Source organism: Callithrix jacchus, chromosome 12 (assembly GCF_049354715.1).
Source record: "Callithrix jacchus isolate 240 chromosome 12, calJac240_pri, whole genome shotgun sequence".
NCBI classification, from domain to species: Eukaryota; Metazoa; Chordata; class Mammalia; order Primates; family Cebidae; genus Callithrix; species Callithrix jacchus.
Genome location: NC_133513.1, coordinates 20,842,789 through 20,862,839, shown reverse-complemented (window position 1 = coordinate 20,862,839; position 20,051 = coordinate 20,842,789). Strand labels below are relative to the sequence as shown.

Below are 20,051 nucleotides of genomic sequence, written 5' to 3'. Positions count from 1 at the left end.
GGCTCACTACAACCTCTGCCTCCTGAGTTCAAGAGTTCAAGCGATTCTCCTGCCTCAGTCTCCTGAATAGCTGGGACTATAGACACTTGCCACCACATCCAGCTAATATTTGTATTTTTAGTAGAGATGGGGTTTCAACATGTTGGCCAGACTGGTCTTGAACTCCTGATCTCAGGTGATCCAACTGCCCCAGTCTCCCAAAGCGCTGGGATTACAGGTGTGAGCCCCAGCCCTGGCCGTTTAATCACATTTCTACATGGTTGTCAACCATGCCTATGTAACAAAGCCTCCCCATAAAAGGCCCAAGAGAACTGGGTTCAGGGAGCTTTCTGATAGCTGAACATGGGGAGGTTCCTCGAGGGTGGCTAAAAAAAAAAAAAATAGGTCATGAAAGCTCTGTGCCCTTTCCCATATACCTCACCCTATGCATGTCTTCATCTGTGTCCCTTATAATATTCTTTGTAATAAATCAGCAAACATAAATGTTTCCCAGAGTTTTGTGAGCTGCTCTAGCAAATGAACCAAACCCAAGGAGGAGGTCATGGGAACCCCAACTTGAAGATGGTTGGTCAGAAGTTTGGGGCCGGGCACGGTGGCTCACGCCGATAGTCCCAGCACTTTGGAAAGCCAAGGTGGGCAAGTCACTTGAGGTCAGGAGTTTGAGATCAGCCTGGCCAACATGGTGAAACCCCATCTCTACTAAAAATACAAAAATTAGTCTGGCATGTTGGTGCATGCCTGTAATCCCAGCTACACAGGAGGCTGAGGCACAAGAGTCATTTGAACCTGGGATGCAGAGGTTGCAGTGAGCTGAAATGGTGCTGCTGTGCTCCAGCCTGGGTAACCAAGTGAGACCGTCTCAAAAATAATAACAGCAATAAAAGGAAGAAATTCCAGCAGCCTAGACTTGTGGCTGGTGTCTGAAGGAGATATAATCTTGGGAACTGCGCCTTTGTCTTGTGGGATCTGACACTATCTCCAGGTAGACAGTGTCAGAATTGAATTGGAGGACAGCCAGCAATGTCTGCTGTAAAGCTGATTACTTTCTTCGTGTGTGGGAGAAACCCCCACCCATTTTTTCACAGAAGCCTTCTGTGTTGATGGTTGTTGAATGAGAGAACAGAAAACACACTTTGTTTTTTTTCTGTACAGTCTTCTAACTTCATGCTGGCTAGACAGAGCAGTCATGAAGTTCAAAGGCATTTCTTCTCCCTGATAATTAAAGTCATTCTCTGGGACCAAATCTCTGCCCTGGTGGGGACCAAATAGAGAGTGTGATCATTCATATCTCAATGGTTTTCCCTTCTAAGTAGCAATATCTAACCCTCCCTGAAATGGCATACATCTCTTGTAGAATGAGGCTAATGGTTTTCTTATAGGCGATGGGGCTGAAAAGTGAGAGTTCTAAGTGGCTTCTCTCTGCATGCATCATTATGTAGATGACCTCATTAATTTATTCCTGTTGCTCACAGATTTGCCTTTTGGCTCCAGCATTCCCTAGTCTCTCTCCTCTGCTGCTTTTTTTTTGTTTTTGTTTGTTTGTTTGTTTTTGAGACAGGGTCTTGCTCTGTCACCTAAGCTAGATCACAGCCCACTGCAGCCTCAACCTCCCAGGCTCAAGCAATCCTCCCGCCTCAGTCTCCCAAAGTGTTGAGATTACAGGCATAACCCCCATGCCTGGCTTATTGCTTCCTTTTTATTTGTCGGTCTCTGCCTCTGATCCAACCTTCATCACCACACACAGTGATCCTTAGACAGCTTCTTAACGGACTGCAGGCCCTCTATCTTTCACCAGTCTGACTGCTTCCACGCTCCACCATAGTAATTACATGAATAGTCAAAAAAACTTCGATCAATGCATCTCCCCAATGATCTGCCTATATCAATGGTTTTCATTTGACTAAGCCATATTTAAAAATAATTGTTGGCAAGACGAAGTAGCTCACGCCTGTAATCCCAGTGCTTTGGGCAGCCAAGGTGGGAGGATTACTAGAGCCCAAAAGTTTGAGACCAGCCTGGGCAACATAATGAGACCCTGTCTCTACAAAAAAAAATATATATGTATATATATACACGTATATTTATATACATATATATGTATATATTATTTTATATCATATATACATATACATATATATGCATATAAAATATATATTATATATAATAAATATGTATATGTATACATGATATAAATATATGTGTATATGTATATATGATATAAAATAAAAAAATATATTTTCTATCATATATTTTATATTTTTTTGTATTTTAATAAATGTATGTTATATATAAATATATTAAAATATAATATATAACATAATTGTATCTTTATATATTTATATATAAAATATATAATATAAAAATAAAACTACATTAAATGTTTATATAAATATATATTTTAAGACAGGTTCTCACTCTGTAACCTAGGCTGGAGTGCAGGCGTGTGACTTAAATTCACTTCAGCTTTGGCCTCCTGGGCTGAAGCAGTCCTCCCACCTCAGCCTCCTGAGTAGCTGGGACTACAACCATGCATCACCATGCCTGGCTAACATTTTGTATTTTTTGTAGAGATGGGGTTTCACCATGTTGCCCAGGCTGGTCTTGAACTTCTGGGCTCAAACAATCTGCCAGCCTTGGTCTCTCAAAGTGTTGGGATTACAGGCATGAGCCATGGAGCCCAGCAAAAAAAAAAAAAAAAAATGTGTGTGTCTGTGTGTTTGTGTGTATAAATAATGGTGCACTGAGATCCAGGACACACCTATACATACAGAACTAAAAAGTTTTACAAAATATACTTTGTTTGACTACGTAAATAGCACTCTAACATAGCCTTACACTAGTCTGCTCTTTTTTTTTTTTTTGAGACTTGCTCTGTCACCCAGGCTGGAGTGCAGTGGCATAATCTCAGCTCACTGTAATCTCTGCCTCCCAGGTTCAAGTGATTCTCCAGCCTCAGCCTCCCAAGTAGTTGGACTGCAGGCGTGTGCCATCATGTCTGGCTAATTTTTGTATTTTTAGTAGAGACAGGATTTTACCATGTTGGCCAGGCTGGTCTTGAACTCCTGACCTCAGGTAATCCGCCTGCCTCAGCCTCCCAAAGTGCTGGGATTACAGGCATGAGCCACCACACCCTGCCTAGTCCACTTTTTTCTATTTCATTTTTAAAAATCCATTTCACAACTTGTAATAAGTTATAACAGAATCTGAAAAATACTTGTCTGTGTGTGTACAAAGTTTCCTTCCAACTCTAGCATTTTATGATGACACATGAATAAACTTGAAATAGGGCATGATTTCCTTAGGGACAGAGTTCATCCTAGCATCTGAAGGCTGCAGTGAGCTGAGATTGCACCACTGCACTCCAGTCTGGGTGACAGAGCGGGCGGTTTGTCTTGAAAATAAATAAATAATAGGCCCTTCACACAGGCTTATTGGGGGAGTTGAATCAGTGAATACATGTAAAGTAATTAAATAATCCTAGAACAGGTAAACCCTAATATCTATTAAAGGTCATAGATTAACTGTTATTCAGCAAATATTACACTTCCCCTACCTTCTCCACCTCCATTGATATTGGGCTTAGTTATGTGACTTGATTTTAACAACGGAATGAGGCAGAAGTGACAGCGTGCCAGTTCCAAACCAAGGCTTTTAAAGATTCCGTGTGTTTCTGCTTGCCACTTTGAGCACTTTTCGCTTATGCCATGGGAAGACATTGGCCTAGGTTGCTCACTGATCCAAGAAGAGGGATGCTAGAACTAAATAGAACCCATGACCTAGAGTCAAGCACAACAAACTCAGTCCAGACCAGCCACATCTGAACCCCAACCCCAACCCCAACCTTGCAGATGCATAAGAAATAAATGCTTGTTTATTGTACAATTCTAGGTTTTTGGAGTTGTTTGTTATGCAGCATTCCTGTGGCAACAGCTAGCTGATACAACTCTTACAGGTGTTGCTGTTGCTATTAACTTAGTTAGCATTTTTCAAACACCTGCTGTGGGCCAGGCACTGTGACACTAGAAAGAGCACCTGGAGCCTTGGAGGATGCAGAGATGAATACAGGTTCTCCTTAAGGAGTGAACACTTTATCAGGATGGGGTGACACTGGACGAGTGATTGCCAAGGGCTGCAAACTTTGTCCTACAAAGGATCCCAGAGAAGGAAGCTACACTGATCTGCTTTTTAAAAAAAATTTTTTAAGCATTTTAACTTCCAACGTTCTATGAAGCTTGGTGGTCAGGAATCTGTTTGCCCTGATTCAACCCATCACTAATGCAGGGTAAATAAGACGTCAGGCTCTGGGTAGAGAGAAGGGATGTGATCCTGGCTCTGTCGATTAAGTGAGTGACTTTGTGCATGTTTCTTTCTGAGCCTTAGTTTTCCCATCTGTTAAAACAGGGAGAGTGGCAGTGCCTGCTTGAAAGGCTGTACAGATTAAATGAGATAATAAAAGTCAAGGGCTTGACAGAGACTCTAGGGCATAGGAAACACTCAAGACTTGCTTGCAATTATTAGTTGCACTGGCATTGGAATTAGGGCAGTGTATCTTAAGCAGGGGAGACATTTTTTCCTTATTGCCGTCCTCTAAGAAATTTTAATACCAAAGTTATATGGTATATCTGTTTGTGTACTATATGTATATCTGTGCTTTATATACCAAAAGAGAGAGATTGTTTTTCTGGCCTTTCAAGAGCAAACTTTCCTGCCTTGGGAGTTCTATTGCCCCTATGGAGGAATGCATGGAATAAAGGTTTGGAATAGCCCTGAGCTGAACAAGTGATATCTGTGCTCCCAGAGGAATATTTCTTTGCTTTCTTCTTTTTTTTTTCTTCAAGACAGAGTCTTGTTCTGTCACCCAGGCTGGAGGGCAGTGGCACGATCTTGGCTCACTGCAATCTCTGCCTCAGCCTTCCAAGTAGCTGGGATAACAGGCGCCTGCCACCATGCCTGGCTAATTTTTATATTTTTAGTAAAGACGAGGTTTCACTTTGTTGGCCAGGCTGGTCTCGAACTCCTGACCTTGTGATCTGCCTGCCTAGGCCTCCCAAAGTGCTGGGATTACAGGTGTGAGCCACCATGCCCAGCCTTCCCTTCCCTTCCCTTCCTTTCCCTTCCTTCCTTTCTTTCTCTTTATTTCCTTCCTTCCTTCCTTTTTCTTTCTTCTTCCTTTTTTATTTTTTTTGAGACAGGTCTCACTTTGTCACTCAGGCTGGAGTACAGTGATACAAGCATGGCTCACTACAGCCTCAACCTCCCTGACTCAAGCGATCCTCCTGTGTCAGTCTCCCAAGTAGCTGGGACCCCAGGTGTGGGCCACCATGCCCAGCTAATTTTTAAAATTAGGCCCAGATTGAAAATGTTCTATGTGTTAACAGTCAGCGTTTTCATTAGCACAGCGCTATGCATCCTATCCCCTCCTCTCTGCTTTCTTCCAAACCTTCCCCATCTACTCCTAAAGGCTTATCAATCCTCCATCTGCACCTCCCAGCACTTGGGTCTCTTGTTCTCTTCTTTTTTTTTTTTTTTTTTTTAGATGGAGTTTCGCTCTTGTTACCCAGGCTGGAGTGCAATGGCGCAATCTCGGCTCACCGCAACCTCCGCCTCCTGGGTTCAGGCAATTCTCCTGTCTCAGACTCCTGAGTAGCTGGGATTACAGGCACGCGCCACCATGCCCAGCTAATTTTTTGTATTTTTAGTAGAGACGGGGTTTCACCATGTTGACCAGGATGGTGTCGATCTCTTGACCTCATGATCCACCCGCCTCGGCCTCCCAAAGTGCTGGGATCTTGTTCTCTTCTTATTAGCTGAACACTTCCTCCCTTTTCTGACCTCCTCAGGCTCCAAATTCCTTTAATATTGCCTGGATTTTTTTTCTCTTATGCCATCAAATGGCTTCCTGGAACAAGTCTCTTTTTCCTACTGGGAAGTAAGTACTGTTCAGAATTTGCCCAGGCTCAAGCCTGTAATCCCAGCACTTTGGGAGGCCAAGGCTGGAGGACTGCTTAAAGCCAGGAGTTCAAGACAAGCCTGGGCAACATAGCAAGACCCCATTTTGTCAGGCATAAAAAAAATGTGCCAGGCATGGTGGAATGCACCTGCAGTCCCAGCTACTGGGGAGGCTGAGGTGGGAGGATTTCTTGAGCCTAGGAGTTCGAGGCTGCAGTGAGCTATGATCAGCCTGGTTGACAGAGCAAGACCCTGTCTCTTAGGAAAAAAAAAAAAAAAAAAAAAGAACTGATCAGAAGTTCCTTTGCCTCCTGGAGCTAAGCATCTTACCTATACACACAACAAATGATGAGGACAACATGATTTTTCAAATATTAATAGTTTGATTGCTAATTTTCTTTAGTCTTTTTTTCTTTTTTTTGAAACAGAGTCTCACTCTGTTGCCCAGCCTGGAGTGCAGTGGCACCATCTTGGCTCACTGCAATCTCTGCCTCTTGGATTCAAGCAATTCTTCTGCCTCAGCCTCCCGGGTAGCTGGGATTACAAGTATATGCCTGCCTAATTTTTTGTATTTTTAGTAGAGACATGGTTTTATCATGTTGGCCAGGCTGATCTCCAACTCCTGACCTCAGGTGATCCACCTGTTTCAGCCTCCCAAAGTGCTGGGATTACAGGTGTGAGCCACCACACCTGGCCTTTTCTTTAGTCTTGATGTGCCACCTTTGTTGACTTATTTAGGCTTTAAATAACATGAGGGCAGAACTACCTCTGAACTCCCTTTTCCCCCAGTAGGTTCTGAACACATAAATGCTGATTGTCTCAATGCCTATAGGATATGCTAAACTGTAAGTGGCCACTGGCAGCTCACAAAAAAATGTGATTTCATTTGTCCATCTCGGTGTTTTTACTTTTTTTTTTTTTTTTTTTTGAGACGGAGTTTCACTCGTTACCCAGGCTGGAATGCAATGGCATAATCTCAGCTCACTGCAACCTCCACCTCCTGGGTTCAGGCAATTCTCTTGCCTCAGCCTCCTGAGTAGCTGGGATTACAGGCACGTGCCACCATGCCCAGCTAATTTTTTGTATTTTTAGTAGAGACGGGGTTTCACCATGTTGACCAGGATGGTCTTGATCTCTTGACCTTGTGATCCACCCGCCTCGGCCTCCCAAAGTGCTGGGATTACAGGCTTGAGCCACCGCAACCGGCCCCATTTTTACTTTTAAAAATGATTTTGAAATACATAAACATCAGGTTTCACATAAAACCTCAAATATATGGCTTCTGCTGAAAAATATGAGGATCTCGCCACACTGATCCCGCCTTGCCACATAACCACTGTGGACTGAACTTCACCACCTCCAGGAGGCACAGGGTGCACACGTCCCCATTTCCCACAACCCTTACCTGACTTTTGTAATTGAAGACAATTAGCTTGGCATCTCTAAACACTGAATTCTCAACTCTTGTATTTAAAAAAAAAAAAAAAAACAATCTATGAGATTGGAAGGATACATTAATTCTATTGCCAAGCCTCCTTAATGACTGCACCCCTAAATCCACTGATTTTATTTTCTTCCCAGCATATGATCCTAGCTTAATAAATGCTTACCATAGCCATTTCCAGGAGCATCTCGCAGAGAGTGCCCATATGAGTTTGCCATCTCCATGGATGTCATTTCAATGCTTTCAGGGTGATCTTCATTCTCTCCCCAAAGGTTGCCCAAGAAGCCATTGCTCCTGGGATGAAATGACGGCTGGATTGAAGATGTTCTGCTGAGCACCCTAAAATCCCAAAATAATGGATCACTATCCAACCAGGAGTATGGTAAGGATTGTTATGCATGTATCCATCCATCCATCCATCTCATCCATGTATCCATCCATTCAATCATATATTCATCCATCCATTTATCCATCCACCCATCCGTCCATTCTTCCATTTACCTATTCATCCAGCCATTGATTCATCCATTTATCCATCTATCCATCCACTCATCCATCCAACCATACATACATTTATCCATCCATCTATCCATCCATGTATCTATCCATTCATTAATGTATCCATCTATATCCATCTATCCATCCATTCCATTCCATTCCATTTCACAAATGCAGACTAAATGCCAACCCTGAGTTAGGGATGGGCTAGGAAGTGAGGATATCAAGAAAAAAACATGGGGTATCTGCCCTCAAGAAGCTCCCAGTACAAGTTGGTACGGCTTCTCAGACACAGCTATGAGCAATTATACTAAAAGTAGAAACTGGTGAGTATCCAAAGACAGGCCCAGGTCGTTCAGAGGAAAGAGTTGACCTATTTAGGCCAACTAAAGAGAGTTTTGGGCTGGGAGCGGTGGCTCAAGCTTGTAATCCCAGCACTTTGGGAGGCTGAGGCAGGTGGATCACGAGGTCAAGAGACAGAGACCATCCTGGTCAACATGGTGAAACCCCGTCTCTACTAAAAATAAGAAAATTAGCTGGGCATGGTAGCGCGTGCCTGTAATCCCAGCTACTCAGGAGGCTGAGGCGGGAGAATTGCCTGAACCCAGGAGGTGGAGGTTGCAGTGAGCCAAGTTTGTGCCATTGCACTCCAGCCTAGGTAACAAGAGCAAAACTCCGTCTCAAAGAAAAAAAAAAAAGAGTTTTGGGAGAAATCTCCATGGAAAGATACATGTGAGCGGGGGACTGAAAGGATACATAGGGGGAGGGCATTCCAAGGATGAAGAACAGCATAAAAAAAGGTGTGAGGCCAGAAAGTATTGAATATATAAAGGAAATGCTATGAAAATCAATTAGTAAGTAATAATTCTTAATTTAATACATATACCAATTCCCAAATTTCATCCCAGACAATTAAATCAGAAGCTCTGAAGGTTGGGCCCAGGCATCTGTATTATTTTTAAAGTTCCCCAGATAACTGGGTAACTGTAAGGACCAGCCAAAGTCAAGAACCACTGATCTAGAGTATAGGGTCAAGGTGGCAGATACACAGGAGACGTAAAAGGAGATCAGTCAGGCTGGTCTTTGGCTGGCATCTTACATTAACACGATGTATCCTTATTCATAAATGTTCTGTAAGTGAATTTGGGAGACCTTTCTCCCGAAGGCTATGGGGACCCACGGAAGATGAAAAGCAAAGGAGTGACAGGATCAAAGGTAGGCTTTGGAATGATGAGTCAGGCTTTGGATAACATGAAGATGGACATTTTCACCTGGTCCTGTTAACCCTACTATTTGGGTTCTAAAGACATCGTGACTGCTGCACACTCAAATCCTATATCCTTGTTCCTAAAGATAAATACAAGCCACCAGTTTTTTAAAAATTAAATTTATAAATATTACTAGTAGAAACAGTAAACACAAAATCAGACTCATATTGGTTAAAACTTCACATGGTAAATATTGTTATTGATGAAACCACAAACTGACTTTTTAAAAAATCACATCCTAGACTGGGCACAGTGGCTCATGTCTGTAATTCCCAGCACTTTGGGAGGCCGAGGAAGGTGAATTACTGGAGGTCAGGAGTTCAAGATCAGCCTGGCCAACATAGTGAAAACCTGTCTCTACTAAAAATACAAACACTAGCTGGGCATGGTGTTGCATGCCTGTAATCCCAGCTACTTGGGAGGCTGAGGCAGGAGAATCACTTTGAACCCAAGACATGGAAGTTGCAGTGAGCCAAGATTGTGCCACTGCACCCCAGCCTGGGCTACAGAGCGAGACTCTGTCTCAAAAAAAATAAATTACATTTTGCTAGCAACATGAACATGAAAAAAACTTAACCCAGAAAAAATTAGATTTGGTGGAACTAAGTCACCCAAACTAATGCTGTCAGTGGCAAAATTTGTCAAGGAACAAAAATTGACAGAAGATCAAAATCTTTTAGACAAAATTTAGATCTATAGACTCTAAACCTGGAAAAACTGAACTTGCTATTTAAAAACAGCCTTAAAGGAATACTGAAAATGATGAAAACTATAATTGATAAAATTTGATTAAAATAGCACAGATAATTGGTGAATCAAATCTGCAGTAAAGTTTTGGTGAAAAGTCATCAATTCTGACAATTTCAGTAAAATAGAAATAAAAGTGTAAAAATCAGAAGTGATAAAAACATGGCTGGGCATGGTAGCTAATGCCTGTAATCCCAGCAGTTCGGAGCTCAGGAGTTCAAGACCAGCCTGGGCAACGTGGCAAAACACCGTCTCTACAAAAAATACAAAAATTAGCTGGGCATAATAGGTGAATACCTGTAGTCCCAGCTACTTGGGAGGCTGAGGCAGGAGGATCAATTGAGCCCAGGAGGTTGAGGCTGCAGTGAGCTATGATTGTGCCACTGTACTCCAGGCTGGGTGACACAGCAAGATCCTGTCTCGAAAAAAAAATTTAATAACTAAATAAACAACAAAAAACCCAAAGAAGTGGCGCAATATCTTACTTAAAAAACTTATTGACTTCATGGAATTAGATCTCCAAAAGATTTTCTGGATAACAATTCATTACTGTTGATGTAATTCTGATTAAAGTGTTTGGATTTATGAGTGTCAAGCCTTAACCCTACCCTGTTGGCAGGGTCGAAACAGTGTGGATCTAGATGTCTTACAGGGATCGAATTAGGAAGAGGTGGGATAATGGGAAGGTGATCCAAGTAAGAAGTGGTGGAAGATTAAGTTCAGGTAAGGGCTCGAAGCCTCAAACTGAGAGTCCATGAGCCAGGTGAGGTCTACAGGTAGATATGCGAGTTTCACCACAACTTCAGGTCATGGAACCCATCATATATATCCATAATGTAAACCACACCAACCAAATTCCATTGACTTGATGATCCAGCACTCAGCCTCCACTCCCAATGAAGGGATATATACCAGAACTTACACCCTGGTCATCTTTGGGGTCTCAGAAGAGCCATAATCATGACCATTCTCAGCATCTGAATAGTCAGGTTCTCCCCAAGCACTTGATGAGTTCTGATTGTCCTCAGTTCCCGGATAGTCTGGCTCCCCAAAAAAGGGTGGAGAGTTAGGTTGAATCTCAGCACCTGGATAATCAGGCTCTCCCAGAGAATCTGTGTATGGATTGATTCTGAAACCTCTATGTTTTAGATTCCTTCTGGAGCCTGGACGGTTCAAGTTGGCCCTGGGTCCAGGATGATCAGAGTTGCTCTGAGCTCCAGGGTAGTCCGGTTTTCCTAAGGAGCCAAAATAATCTGGATGTGTTCTGGAGGCTGCATAGTTTCCACTGCTGCTGGAGCCTACAAAATCAGGATTTCGTTGAGATCCAGGGTAGTCTGGCTGTCTGGATGATGGTCGGTGGTACAGATGACTCTGAAATTCACTATAATCTGGCTCTGGTAGAGAGATAGGATGGTCTGGGCTTGTTCTAGAGGCTGAAGAGTATGCTTCACTTCTGGTTCCAGAATAGTCTGGATTACTCAGAGATCCAGGATAGTCTGGACGTGCTCTGGAGTCTACAGAGTATGGATTGTTCCTGGTGCCGGAGTTGTGTGGATTGTTTGAAGGACCCAGAGCATCTGGATAACCCTGAGTTTTCGAATACCCTTGTGTACGGTTCGGAGACCTTGAATAGTCAAGGTAATCTGGGTCTTCCTCAAACCCGTTATTCCTGTAGTAGGCAGACATGTTGGTACAGACTCTTCACCCTGGAGTGGTAAACTCTCCCAGCATTTGCAATTACTCAGGAATCGCTCTTTTTTTTTTTTCACCTGAAAAACAAGAAGAAAAGAAAAGTCAGATTTTTTTCCCTTTCTTCCCTGCAGAGATGGCTGGTTACCTTCCAATATCTGCTCTCCGTTCATTCGTAGTGGAGTATACAACTACCAAGAATAAAGATTAAGTTTCTGGCTTCTCTTGCACCAAGTTATGAACGAGGGTGGTCAATGGGATGAGAAGAGCAGGTAACATACAACTTCCAGGCTGAGCTGTTAGAGGGAAGAAGTTATTCCCCGCTTTCTCCATCTTGCTTCCTGTGGGCTGGAATGCGGAAATGACAGCACACCACCTTGGGTCATGCGCACGAAGCCAAGACCTGCATTCGGAATAAATACTCAATGGAGGGAAGGTTGCTGGGTTGCTGATGACTTACTTCACAGAGCACAGCTATTGTATCAGCTCAGACTATTAGGTGAGAGAGAAAGAAAATTATCTTGTTTAAACAAGACCACATGGAACTAAGCTTACCTCTTGAACAATACATTCCTTTGGTTGTGGGGGAAGAGAACAGTGAACCAAAGGATTCAAAGAAACAAAGACTTTTTGCACTTTTTGATTACACTTAAGGTTCTAGGGGTCAAAGCCTAAATTAATATGAGTGCATAAAAAAATGGTTAATGGAAACTAGAGGACTGGGTAAGCAGACAATTGCTGTGACCCCTTCCAATTTGCAAGTAAGATTTTATGAGCTCCATAAGCTCTGATCTGCAGACCACAGCATACTTTTGTTAAATTTAGCCCAAAGCTACCTCCTAACATGTTTTAAGTTTGGCCTAAAGATTTCTCTGTACATAATGAACCGCGACCTAACTGGAGGTGTCAACAGACTGTAGCCTACTCTTATATCAATCACCGAATTTCAGCCAATCTCAGGCAGCTAATTGTTCCACCTGTGTTCAAATAAGGCAAATGCTGAGGCTTACTGGGAAAGAGGTGCTCTTATTTCACTGGGATGGCTATGGGGATAGACTATAGAAGTCAGTCTGGAGCTTCCGGCATCGTGCCAGAGGGAATAGAGTAAAAAAGTAATTAGTAGGGGAGAAAATTTAAAGAAAGGATCAATAGGATTTGTTGGCTGATCCATTAGGGAAGGGGGAGAAGGAAAATAAAAGAAGCATAAGTCTACAGTTTCAAGCCAGCATGATGAGAGGAATGGTGATGTTTTTGAAAGGAAGTAGAACATTTTTAAAGCTCAGCCAACTTTTACAGGTTTATCTCTATGTAAATGACAAGGGTTAGACTTGAGTAATCAGAGCTAAAACAATATTAACTTTCTGCCAACACCCGTGGTCTCAGAATGTTCATGTGCCCACCCACGCCCATATTTTCTCAGCATAGGTGACATCTCAGCATGTGTTTCATTATCGTGTCCTGCCCGGCATCCATTTCTCTCTTTTGTAGTTGATGCTTTTCCTTGGGTAACACCTCTCCCACACTGTCAGTCCCTGTGGGCCAGGTGTGGGATATTGTGACATGGTAAAATCCCCATAAAACTGCATACGTCAACCATACCTTGGCTTTCTGTTGAAACTGCTCTCTGTAACCCTAATGTGACAGGCAAGCAGACCAAACCCACACCATCTTGGCCCCTGCAACTTGTAATAAGTCACTAAGGTCTGTAATTTCCACCACTACTCAGACAATGTATAAACTAACACTAATCTTGACTTCCGTAATCCACTTAAGTAACAATCGAAATATCCGAAGTCCCCTGACCCTCAGAATGTCTGGAGCCCCTCACCCTCATCTCTGCCCAGGAGGTGATTTACCAAATCCAATGGCCCTTGGAATGTCTGAAGCTCCTCACCCACACCCCCAAGGTGGTTTACAGGTATAAAAGGTCTTGACACCCTCCTTTCGGGGCCACCGGTTAGAGAGACGTTGAGTCCTTCGTGGCCGCCGGCAATAAAGACCCCGCAATTTGGCATACTTTTGTCTTGGTGTTGATTTTCTATGCTCACTCCAGTACAACAGTATGACCCATCAGAATTATTTTCTTCCTGGCAACAGTGATTCTGTCAGAACATACAACCCAGTTAAAGTCACTGAGATTCAATTCTGGGAGTTTTATCAGAACTGTAAGGAAGAGAGGAGTTGTCTTCTGCTGGCCTTGGAGTTAGGAAATTTTATTTTATTTTTTGAGACAGAGCCTCACTCTGCCATCCAGGCTGGAGTGCAGTAGCATGATCACAGCTCAGTGCAACCTCGACCTCACAGGCTTAGGTGATCCTCCTCATTCAGCCTTCTGAGTAGCTGGGACTACAGGTGTGCATCACCATGCCCACTTAATTTTTGTATTTTTGTAGGGATAGGGTTTCACTATGTTGCCCAAGCTGGTTTCAAACTCCTAGGCTCAAGTGATCTGTCTACCTCAGCCTCCCAAAGGGTTAGGATTACAGGCATTAGCCACTGCACTAGCCAGAGTAGAAAACTTTAAACCGGAAGCTGTCAGTGGTCACCAGTGGAGAAGGGCCTAAGAGTGATGCCAACCGGGAGGAGAACAGAACCAAGAGATAAACAGAAAGAGGACCCAGATGGTGATGACATCATTTAAACACCTGAATTCAGCCATACCTGAAGGCAGCTGGATGCCTGAGTCATTACATTCTCTTTTGAACTAAAGTTGGTTTGAGTTAGGTTTCTGTCATTTGCAAATGGAAAAGAAGAATTCTGACAAGTATGCCAAGTTTTGCAAACAGGAACACCTTTACAAACTGTCTGTAGTGCTCAGAAGACTAAATGTTGTGCTTTATTGCAAATTACTTTCCCTAACATGAAAAATAATCCTATTTGTTTACTTGTATTCTAAGACTAGAAAGTTATATTTATGCTCCAGAGATTTCCACAGCCTAACAAAGCTCAAAGCTATGACATCTAACCAGCTAAATGATGCCTAGTAAATTCAAATTTCTAGAAATTGAAAACAGATACAGCTGTATTGGCCCAAGAGAAATTAGTATTTCTACCAAAAGACAGGAAAAATGTTTACAGAAACTGTTTGTACGTCCGTCCGTCCTTCCTCCCTCCCTCCCTCCTTCCTTTTACTCTTTCCTTCCTTCTTCCCTCCCTCCTTCCTTCCTTTCACTCTTTCCTTCCTTCCTTCCTCCTTCCTTCCTTTCACTCTTTCCTTCCTTCCTCCCTCCTTCCTTCCTCTCTCCCTCCCTTTTTTCTTCCTTTCCTTCCTTCCCGCCTCCTTCCTTTCTCTCTTTCTTTCCTCCCTCCCTCCCTTTCATTCACTCGTTCATTCATTCATTCATTCTTTTACCCACAAAGTTCAAAAGCAGGCAAACTAATACATGATGACAGAAGTCAAAATGGGGGCTACCTTGGGGAAGGGAAGAGGTGAGTGCTGACTAGGAATTGCATGAGGGAATCTCTGGGGTGCTGGCTGGTGATCTTGGGGGTGGTTAAAGGCAGGCATATATATGTGTGTGTGTGTGTAAAAATCCATCAAGTTGCACACTTAAGAGCTGTGCCCTTCTCTGTAAGTATATACTCCTAAATTTTAAAAAGAAGATGAGAAACCAGAGGTTGTAACATAAAACCTTCCATTTCTCCTAGGAGCCATTATACCAGTTGAAAAAAGTGGTAGTGTTTTGGCTCACAAATATTTCCAGTTTTCTTATACATAAATCAAAGAAAATAGGCACTAATGAAAACAAAACCTAGGTGAAGACAGGTCTTCTAGGTGAATATACACTACCTGAATGGAATCATCTGTCTATGTGATGCTATGAAATGAAAGTGGTTAGGAGCCCAGCCCTTGGTATCAGATAGAACTCGGCTTAGTTTCCATTTGCTGGCTGTATGGACTTGGGTAAGTCACCTAATCCCTCTGAGTCTGTTTCTTCAACCATACAATACTGACAGTAATATGACATAGGATTGTTGTAAGGAATAAACAAGATAAGGCATAGAAGGCAGCCAGCATCAAGCAAGCAGTCATTGAATGGAAGCTATTATTTGCCATTATTTTTATCTATGTGTAATGTACACCCTGGCAACTTCCAGAAGAGATAGGAGTCAGTACACAATCAAAGTCATGCACTCAACCAGGACATGATTAAAGAAATAGGAAATGGGCCAGGCATGATGGCTCACATCTGTAATCCCAGCACTTTGGGAGACCAAGGCGGGAGGTTTCCTTGAGGCTAGGAGTTTGAGACCAGCCTGGGCAATATAACAAGACCCCCATCTCTACAAAAAAAAAAAAAAAAATTAGCCAGGCTTGGTGGTACATACCTGTAATCCCAGCCACTCAGGAGGCTAGGCGGGAGGATCGCTTGAGCCCAGAAGGTTGAGTATGCAGTGAGACCCTGTCTCAAAAAAAAAATAAAAAAAGAAAAGAAAAAGGAAATGTCTTATAATCAGGTAGAGGAAGGAGCAATCCTACAAAATTCCCAGGCTGACATAGTGACTGTAACTGAGAACTAAATTTTGCCCTGAGCTTCTTATCAGCCAGGACTAAAAGGGAATCATGACAAGTTATCTAATACTCACTATTTGTGGGGAAAGAAAGGCAGTATACCAATTTTTCAAGAGGACCACACTTCCTCCCAATATCAATTTCTGAAAAGAATTTATCATGAGAACTCTTTTTTTTTTTTGAGATAGAGTTTCACTCTTGTTACCCAGGCTGGAGTGCAATGGCGCCATCTCGGCTCACCGCAACCTCCACCTCCTGGGTTCAGGCAATTCTCCTGCCTCAGCCTCCTGAGTAGCTGGGATTACAGGCACGTGCCACTATGCCCAGCTAATTTTTTTGTATTTTTAGTAGAGACAGGGTTTCACCATGTTGACCAGGATGGTCTCAATCTCTTGACCTCGTGATCCACCCGCCTTGGCCTCCCAAAGTGCTGGGATTACAGGCTTGAGCCACCGTGCCTAGCCCATGAGAACTCTTTCAAAGGTATCGAATAACAATGTAATGAAGCCAGGACTCAGGGTCACCAGCAAACAAAGCAGTCAGAAGGGGGCTGCAGGAGTGTAGTTGGGAAGAGACTCTGGAGTCCGCTCCAGGTCATTGTGATGCAGGAAGACAATCACATATGGCTATCTCTGGCCAATGGGCTGTGAGCATAAGTGACTGTGTCACTTCCAAGTGAAAGCATTCAAGAGCCAAAATGAGACCCTCTAGTTTCCCTTCCACTGCCAAGGCAACCAGTGGTATTCCCATAGGGGGCCCAGTCACCAGCCTGGGTTCCTGCATGACTGCATGGACCACAGCCCACCTGCACCAACCCACCACAGAGTTTCACGAGCAAGAAACAAACTTTTATGTTTTAAGACATTTAGATTTTAAGGTAGTTTATTTTGATGCACCAGAGCTTAGACTAGCCTAACTGATACAAATCATTTTTGTCTTTGTTTTGAATCTTTGACAAATTTATATATATGTATGTATATATCCAAAACTTCATATATGTATATTATATGTACATATGTACAGACATATGCATACAATTTATGTATATATTTATTCATATATACATATATAATAGATCTACATATAAAATACATTATATATACACATTCATATAACACACACACACAAAAACACACATAGATTAGATAGATAAATAGGTGGGTGGACAGATGATTGATAGATAGATGTTATATGTGATCGGCCAACAATTAGCTTCAAGTCTGTTGCTGCAGTTCTCTCCTCCATTGTCATTTGACAAGAGCTTGTGTATTCCACGTCTGTTTCACAGTTGGGAACAAATGCTCTAAGCACTACCACCTGTACTACAACAAATACCTAAACAAACAGCTAACCCGACAGAAAAGGATTGGGAAAGAGAAAGGAGGAAATGACCACAAGGAAATAGTCTCTTGTACTGATGTCAAATGAAGCGGGTGTTGCCTCCTGAGAACCTCACCCTTAGCTTCCTGTTAGCTATTAGAGGAGTAAATGAGATATGCTGAAGATTCAAAGGCATGATAAAGCTTCCTGCTGCCTTGGAAAAAGCACAAAGAGGGTATTATTCTACTTTCTTTCTCCCTAGTTTTTGTTTCTCTAACACCTCCTCAATAAGGGCTATTGATCCATCAATTTCAAGTCCTCCTTTCCATATCCTATTTAGGGTTTTTCACTTCAGTTTGAATGGTTTTCAATCACATGACCAAGCAATGACATGTCTTCTAAGGCTGTTAATTGAGGATTCCTTATTTGATGTTGTAAGGCTTCCTGATTTGAATGGATCATCCAACTATCTTGTCTTTGTCATTCAGCTAATTCAGAAATCTTCAAGGGATCAATTACATCCTAGAATATGGATGAGGTCACATGCAAGCCATTCAACTGGCTCTCTGCTGCCTCCTACTTCTCCCAGCCTCAAGCTAGCGGAATGCGAGACCACCCACTCACGAGTTTCATTCTGCACCACCAAAATGATCTCACAAAACCCAGACACTCAGCCAGAATTGCTAAGGATTGCCAGGGCAAGCTTTGTGCATAATGACAAAAAACTGGAAGCAATTCAAACATTCACCAATAGGAGATGAGCTGAATCAGTCACAGGACATTTGCACAGGACATTGCACATATCATGGAACCGTCACAAAGGATGCTTTAGCTCTACAGGTGCCAGCAGAAGATGGCCAGCTATGATTCTTGTCTTTAATCTCCTTTCGCCATCTCCTGTCCCAGGCTTGGCTAGAACATGTGACCATGCAGCCTGTGAATTGTCCAAAAGTTAATTTTCTAATTGAGGCCATTTGTTACCCGAAAGACAGGAAAGAGAAACCAGGGCCTCACAAAACAGCAATCTGATCAGCACCAAGAGCAGAAAGTTGCCATGAGATAGGCAAAATGAGGCCACAATGTCCAATTTGAGCCACACGTTTCGTCTTCTAACAGGGTAAACTTTGTCATGAAAACATGATTAACCTTTCAACCTAAATGAAATCAACGTTCTGTTCTAGCAATGATCTTGTTAATGATACAAGATCACTACATACTTAAGATGTGTATTTAAAATTATAAAAATGATTCTACAGAAACTCTTAACTAGTTCCAATGAATCATCATTTATTTGACTCAAAACAGACCAATGAACTTTTTAAAAATTGTTTTTGTAGCAGAGAGTGGAGAGAAGGAAAGAAACTAGTCCCACTAAAATTCTGTTTTGACATCTAAATACATTAAAGGCAACGACAGCTATCACAATTGACTATCACCATTATCGCATAAAACATTTTATAAACATTAAAGAAAAGGAGAGGGCAGGCCGGGTGCCTGCGGTTCAGGCCTATAATCCCAGCACTTTGGGAGGCCGAGGCAGGTGGATCATGAGGTCTGGAGTTCGAGACCAGCCTGACCAGTATGGTAAAACCCTGTCTCTACTAAAAATACAAAAATTAGCTGGGCACGGTGGCATGTGCCTGTAATCCCAGGTACCTGGGAGGCTGAGGTAGGAGAATCGCTTGATCCTGCGAGGTGGAGGTTGCAGTGAGCCAAGATGATGCCACTGTACTCCAGCCTGGGTGATAGAGCAAGACTCTATCTTAAAGAAAAAAAGAGTGAGACCCCATTTAGAAGGAAGGGTAGTTCATGTAACTGAATAAATTCAGCTGTATGGAAACTTACTTTTTTACCCTTATTGTTCTTGCTTTGTCCCAAATAGATACAAAGGTTGCATAAACCAACTTGATCTTAAGATGTTGGGAACACCGAAGTCACATGTCCATGAGTGTTTCAGTTTGGCATTTGATAGGAGCTGGGCTGTGGGTGATTTATGGAGGGTTATAGTCTGCAATGCTGGTTTGAAGTCTGAATATTCCAAGTTGCTGACTGTAGACAGAGCCTCACGTCCTGAAATTCAGAAGACAGAGGATTTAACTTCCATACAAGGTGGGCTCATGCTGTCCAACATCTAAAAACTCTTCTCCCTCATTACGACATATTTATGGCACAGGAGCTGACGTTTCAGGAAAAGATCCTAAAGGAATCTTTGAAATATGTTTTATTGCTCCTTCAATCTCTTTATCAATCACTCCTCCCCGGCACAATGACAAACCCAGTATTTCTGTAGTAGAAGTAAAAGACCTAAGACAGACCGTAGCTATTGAAACAGGATACCAAGATGCAAATGTCTAGTTAGAATAAATATTCCATCTGCACTTTAAATAAGCAAGTGTTACGCTTGTGCACACTGTAGACCTGACGCCCAGATTGTTTCCTTTCCACTTAGATGGTCCTCGAATCAAGCAGACATGGAGTACATGGTAGCTTTTTTTCAAGATTCCACCACCTGGGATAGTGAACTGTGCCAAGCTCTTTCTCTGCTATTTCCTGAAGTTCAACACCTTGCGAATCAGCCCCCGAGGGCCATACAGCCTCCATCTCCCAAGGCAAAGTTCACCTC

At 42.6% G+C, this 20,051-nt stretch overlaps 1 protein-coding gene across 5 annotated transcripts in view; it reads right to left on the bottom strand.

Annotated features, from left to right (window-relative positions):
* The window catches only part of TMC5 (transmembrane channel like 5), a 91,666-nt gene that overhangs the window by 45,732 nt on the left and 25,883 nt on the right, over positions 1–20,051 (bottom strand). For 3 of the 5 annotated variants that reach the window (XM_078344806.1, XM_078344805.1, XM_078344808.1), the window contains exons 2-5: positions 19,274–19,498; positions 15,925–15,998; positions 10,829–11,675; positions 7,560–7,732 (exon numbers count right to left, since the gene is read on the bottom strand). In XM_078344806.1, the coding sequence (XP_078200932.1) occupies positions 7,560–7,732; positions 10,829–11,592 (937 nt within the window). In that variant the 5' untranslated portion in view covers positions 11,593–11,675; positions 15,925–15,998; positions 19,274–19,498. Of the gene's footprint in view, positions 1–7,559; positions 7,733–10,828; positions 11,676–15,924; positions 15,999–19,273; positions 19,502–20,051 lie in introns of those variants that run through there. The other 2 variants (XM_054242643.2, XM_078344807.1) reach the window with 2 other exon arrangements.